Source organism: Hibiscus syriacus, unplaced genomic scaffold, assembly GCF_006381635.1.
Source record: "Hibiscus syriacus cultivar Baekdansim isolate YM2019G1 unplaced genomic scaffold, ASM638163v2 tig00111053_pilon, whole genome shotgun sequence".
Lineage (NCBI taxonomy): Eukaryota > Viridiplantae > Streptophyta > Magnoliopsida > Malvales > Malvaceae > Hibiscus > Hibiscus syriacus.
In genome coordinates this window covers 42,135-48,134 of record NW_024062964.1, presented here as the reverse complement: position 1 = coordinate 48,134, position 6,000 = coordinate 42,135, and the positions used below count along the sequence as shown (strand labels likewise).

Here is a 6,000-nt window from a genome sequence, read left to right as displayed (position 1 = left end):
ATTCTTGAATTTTTTTATAAAAAAGCAACATATATATTACAAAAGCAAATAGAATATATATTTTAACAAATGCAAGCTTGTGAAGCGTACAAAGAGAATATATATTTTAATAAATGCAAGCCTATAAATTTTACTCACATTAATATTTCTACAGTAGTTTTTATATGGAACCAATATTTTTCATCTTACATTCACTGTAAGAGACTATCGGTTCGGTTTGATTTGAATCAATTCCGAATTTTCAAACCGAAACTGAATCGATCAATTTTAAAAAAAAAATCAAACACACTAAATCGATTTCGATTTTTTTTCAATTATCTATTTTTTAATTAATTATCATCTATTTTTTAATTAATTATCAGTTATTTTTTTAGATCAAATTAAATCTGAACACCCTAGCGTCCCTGCAATGCAAGTGGCAAAGATTAGCAACTTTTATAGTCCACTCATCATATGCGTACCTAGCAAGAAGTTAATAAATAAAGCAAAAAGAGACGAAAACACACCACCAAAAATATATTATTTCATCTTTTAACATCCTAAGAACCTAGAACCTTCTCTCAACTCACCACCCACTCCAATGGACCAATTCTCCCCCTCATATGAACACGAGCCTCCCGTTCATTCAATTGCATTTATTATTTAAAGGTAAATATGTGGTTTCATCCTTCCAATTGATTTTACGATTTAATTAAATACTTAAATTGTAGTCTGTCAAGTAAATGAATTCAAGCTTGAATTTTAAAGTTTTGAACTTTTTTTATTCAAGTGGATATTTGAATTTGGCATTTTAATTTAAATTAGGATATAAACTTATCTTATGATTCAAATAAATAATTCATCATGAGTTAGGTTTAACCGCATAATTAAATAAAACACTAAATTAAGCTTCAAAATTATATTCAAATATTTATTAAGTAAAAAATTACATAAAAAAGTTATTATATTAAATCTTGAAATTGAGAGATTTTATTACAATCTATAAAATAAGTGACAACATTTTTGCAAGTTTCACCATGGTCCTTAACTTTGCTCCTAAAACCAATTCCGTAATGAAAGAAGTTTAGTAAGACAAGAGGGGGTTGCAGGATAAGTCAACGGCGGGAACTGCTCCGTTTCGCTGCGTTGCCTTTAGATGAAGTGACACGTGCCCTCTTTGTCTCCGTCGGATCGTTGTTAACGTCAAAGCTCATGCCATCTCCGCCGACTATATCGGCGAACATCCTTTGCAAATCCTCAAAACTGTCTTCCTAAGGTAAAAAGAGTACAAAAAACCCACAATATAATATCAATGCAGTCTCGTTTAAACCATGATTACGTATTTAGCCTTTCGATAATTAGGATCTAAAGGGCAAACCTCATCTTTCACATTGTTCATCATCGAAATCATCTCTTGCATAAAATCACAGAAGTCCTGCTCGCAAATCTTACAAAACTTAGGGGCTAAAAATGGAAATAACACAAAAGAACGTTCTCCATACGAAATTTAATGAATAAATAAAGAATCGATGAATTGATGTTGCCGATGCAATGACATTTTCACTGAGCACAATGAAGATCCGGCACCGTTTTATTTGCATTGATAAAAAAAACTTCCAAAAGAATAAAAGGAGACAAATGAGATATTTTTACGACTTCATCTTCTTCTTCCAAGGGATCGTAAAGACCGGCGTCATACATTGATCTCTTAGATTCGTCGGAGAGAACTGAGAGAAAATGATAGAAAATTATGGAAATAATAATTACAACACCCGGATTCAACAGCAATAAGGTAAAATGGATTTAACAATGTTACCAGAATAAGCTTCTTGGATCTGCTGAAACCGGCTTTTGGCTTCGCCGGAGACTACCGGATTTCTGGCGTATCTGTCCGGATGCCATTTCTTCAGAAATTTGAGCATTAAGCTAGTTAATTTTGATTTCGTAAATTGAACATCTTAGCTTAAACTAGAAAGATTGAAAAAGCTAAAAAGAGAATCAAATGAAAGCAAGAAGTTTCTAATTACCAGAGCGAGTTTACGATAAGCAGTGCGTATATCAGAGAAGGAGGCGTTCTTACGAATCCCCAGAACGGAGTAATAACAAGATCCGCCGTGGGATCCTCCCTCCCGATCCATCTCTGCGTCCAAAATCCTTTATCTCTACTTCCTCTCCCCCTCTCTCTCTTCAAGCAAACAAAACTACAAAATACTCATGATGCTTTCAAAAAAAGAAGAGTTAAGCAAAAAATCAAATGTGCTTAACAAAAAAAAAAGAGAGAGAGAAAGAAGCAGAAGCACCGGTTCTTTTGTTGTTGTCACCGTTTATTTTTAATTTTCCAAAGGTGGAGCCGTGGAGGGGATGTTCGGGGGAGAGAAAATATCTTCAGGAACTGTGGGGAGATATGAAGAAGGAAGCTTCGGGATATGCCGGCCTGATTAGTGACTAATAGCTCTCTGAGCTAGATATTTTATTGGCGGGGTTTTTAAATGCCGCTGCTGTTCGTTTCAAATTACGTGGTTGCCACCCAAAAATCCAAAATGCAAATGCGTAAAATGTGCAAACGATCCCTCATGTATACGACGCTGCTTTCTTAGTCACTGGTTATTAACGGTTATAAAATGATTTATTATAGAATATTATTTTATCAAGTCTGATGACTATTAAAAGTTATAAAATAATCACTCGATTATTTATATATTTTAAATTTATCATTTTAGGTTAAAATTTAATGATCGTTTGAGTTAGATATAGAGATCAACATAAGTCGAATTGGGTCAGGTTTTCAGCCAACATGATCTGATCCTAAAAATATAGATCATTCATCCAAAACTGGAATCGACCCGAGTTTAGGACGACTTCATTTGATTCAAAACCCAACTCGTATTTTAAGATAAAACTTGAATCTGATCCGAAATAATATTAATTTTATTAGATAAATAGGGATCTAATTGAAAAATAATATGAAGATTTGTATTATTGTAATTATTTCTAAATATATAATGTGTATTTATATTATTTTTTGGGTCGAGTCAAAAAATTTTCACCGTAAATTTGAACCTAATCCAAACAAATCCTCTAAAAAACTTGACATAACATGAATAAACTTTTTTAAAAAAAAAAAACTTAATATGGTTGGGTCGAGTTAGAACCCATCGAGTTTTGGTTTTATGTTAAACCCTAATTAGATATTAACTTACTGACTGAGATAAGATAAATCATATTTTAAATTTGTTTATTGCACCATCGTTGCTTTCAAGCATTGATTGGATTACATAATATAAATGAAGAGTCTTCACAAAATACAACTCAAATATGAATAGTCGGATGATTATTTTACAATTTTTAATAATTTATGGTCTTAATAAAATAATATCCTATAGTCAGAATATCATTTTATAACTTTTAATAGTAAAAAATCTCATTAAAATAATATCTTATAATCGAAAGAACATTTGTGTAATCAAAGAAAAAAAACCTAAATAATGATTTATTTTAAATTATTTTATATTAAAATAAGTATTTAAATTATTATTTATGATTATTTTAAATATTTAACTTTTTATATATCAATATAAAATTTAAAGTGATTAACAAAAAAATAATAATTTAAACATTTATTTTTACTACATATCATTTATGTAATTTTTTAAAAAAAGAATTTTTTTTACTTTAAGTACAAGTAAAGATAATATTTTGAACGAAAAAGTCCTATAAATATTGATTTAATTATTAAAGGCCTCTTTCAAGAACTCGTACGTGAAATAACAAGGATGTGGGCTTAAGATTTCTAAACACTCTTCTAAATCGGGGAATGGCTGCAATCACAAGCAAGTGATTGAATGAGTCGGGGGCTCCGAAAGTACATGCGAGATTAGCAGGTATTTCAAGAGACGGTTTAAAAATAGGTCAAATTCTCTTCTTTTTTTTAATCGGACCCATTTTTTTTTTTGGATAATTAAAAATTTTATTACTCAAATGAGCAGTGTTTTGCTATAAAACAATCAGTAATGGAAAATCAACCTAAGAACATGAACAACCTATTCACAAAACAAAGTATAGGTTATTCAATACTCCAATCTTACAAAGAGTAATATTAGCACTATCAAGTCTATTAATATTCCAACCTCTTAGTTGAATTCCGACAATCTCCTTGATAGCTTTAAGAATTTCAGCTGCTTTTTTGGAGTTTCCTTTGAACAACTTTCTGTTTCGTTCCTCCCATAGAGAAATGCACACCATGCAAGTTTTAAAATAGTGATAAGTAGGGATTTACCTTTCCAAGCATGAGAAACCGATGCTAACAAGTTGTTCCAAGAGAAGAAGGTGACCTTAATCCGGAGAGATGCAGAATGGCCTTCCAAAGGGAATCTGCCAGTGGACATTCTAGGAATAGGTGGTCTCTTGTCTCCCAATCTTCATTGCACAGAACACATAAGCCATCGGTTATAATGCCCATTTTTTTAAGCCTATTCCTAGTGGGTAGTCTGTCCAAGATAGACATCCAAGCAATCATGTTGTGTTTTGGTATGTGTAGAGGGAACCATATTAGATTATGCTAATTAACTTTGTCTCTCTTTACTCTAATCTCATTCCAAATTGCTCGAGTCGTCATTGCTCCTGTAAGAAAAATAGTTTGTTCTTCTCTTTTAAGGTTTAGCAGTTTTCTAAAACTCCAACTAGCATTAGTTTCACCTTCACCTTCTGAGTGCCAGAAGTCTTTATCTTTTAACACATAGGATTTGACCCAAGCAACCCACAGTGAGCCATCTCCTGCTAGGATGTTTCTAATGAGCTGAATCATACACGCTTTGTTCCATGATTTTAGGTCCTTTAAGCCTAGCCCTCATTCAGATTTCGAGTGGCAAATTAATTTCCAGCTTACTCTAGCTCCAGTAGCGTGTCAGAACCTTTTCAGAGAAAATGAGAACATAGTTGCTCAATCCTGTTTATAATAGACTGTGGTAAAAATAATTGCCTGCACCATTAGTTAGCAATACTAAATATGACAGCTCTGATAAGTTCGAGTCTTACTGCATAAGACAAGTGTTTTCCAGACGAGTGATGGAGCTTGGATTTGATTTTTTCAATGAGGACTACACAATCCTTTTCAAAGAGTTTTCTCGTTACTAGAGGTACCCCTAAGTATCTCACAGGCAAGTATCCATATGTGAAGCCCGTGATTCTGTGTATAGTCTCTATATTATTAATTGGGATACCAATAGCATAAAATTCACATTTGGTTGCATTAAGTTGTAGTCCAGACATTTCATAGAATTTATCTAGGACACTGATGACTCATATAATAGATTCCACATTTCCTTTACAAAAGATAAGGAGATCATCCGCAAACATTAAGTGAGTTAGATCAATCTTCTTGCATTTAGGATGGTAGCCAAACATACCTCGTGCCGCAACTAAATTAAGTAGTATTGAGAGCACATTCATTGAGAGGACAAATAAAAAAGGAGAAAGGGGGTCACCCTGCCTTATACCCCTTGCACCCTTGAAGTAGCCAATCAGACTGCCATTGAAAGAGATAGAGTATCTTGCTTCTGAGTAACAAGCTTCAATCCAAGTGATGAAAGTCATTGGAAGTTCTAGAGCCCTTAGGATTGTGGAAATGAATCCCCAATGGAGAGAGTCGAAAACCTTTCGTAGGTCAATCTTCATACAATATCTTGGTGAAATAGATTTCCTTCCATAGCCTTTAACTAATTCTTGAGCAAGGAGAGTGTTGTCAATAATACTTCGTCATTTTACGAAAGCAGACTGATTCAAAGTTATCATTCATGGGAGCAGATTGGTCAACATGTTGACTAAAATCTTGGTATTTGTCTTGTAGACAACATAGCAGCATGAAATTGGTCGAAAATCTTGAATTTTACTTGGATTTGGTACTTTAGGTACCAATGCAATTATTGTAGCATTGAAGGCTGACAACAATAAAATTTCTTGAAAGAAGTATTGAATCGCATCCACCACATCGTCTCTAACCACATTCCAGTATTTTTTTGAAAA

At 32.9% G+C, this 6,000-nt stretch overlaps 1 protein-coding gene across 2 annotated transcripts; it reads right to left on the bottom strand.

The window, feature by feature from the left end:
• Nucleotides 1-925: 925 nt before the first annotated feature.
• Nucleotides 926-2,413, bottom strand: LOC120151359 (dnaJ homolog subfamily B member 3-like). Of its 2 annotated transcripts, XM_039163846.1 has the most exons (6): nucleotides 2,280-2,413; nucleotides 2,007-2,164; nucleotides 1,796-1,883; nucleotides 1,636-1,706; nucleotides 1,358-1,414; nucleotides 926-1,250 (listed from the first exon to the last, which is right to left on the bottom strand). In XM_039163846.1, the coding sequence occupies exons 2-6, from the start codon at nucleotides 2,115-2,117 to the stop codon at nucleotides 1,095-1,097; spliced, it is 483 nt and encodes a 160-aa protein (XP_039019777.1). In that variant the 5' UTR covers nucleotides 2,118-2,164; nucleotides 2,280-2,413; the 3' UTR covers nucleotides 926-1,094. The 2 variants fall into 2 exon arrangements, with proteins under 2 accessions (XP_039019777.1, XP_039019776.1); XM_039163845.1 differs by having other exon boundaries at nucleotides 2,007-2,413.
• Nucleotides 2,414-6,000: the final 3,587 nt, after the last annotated feature.

Excerpts from the sequence above, each read along its gene's own strand:
- LOC120151359 (XM_039163845.1), bottom strand. The coding sequence starts at position 2,117 with ATGGATCGGGAGGGAGGATCCCACGGCGGATCTTGTTATTACTCCGTT. Across the intron at positions 1,884-2,006 it reads CTTATCGTAAACTCGCTCTG|AAATGGCATCCGGACAGATA; the intron begins GTAATTAGAAAC and ends AAATTTCTGAAG. Across the intron at positions 1,707-1,795 it reads GATCCAAGAAGCTTATTCTG|TTCTCTCCGACGAATCTAAG; the intron begins GTAACATTGTTA and ends ATTTTCTCTCAG.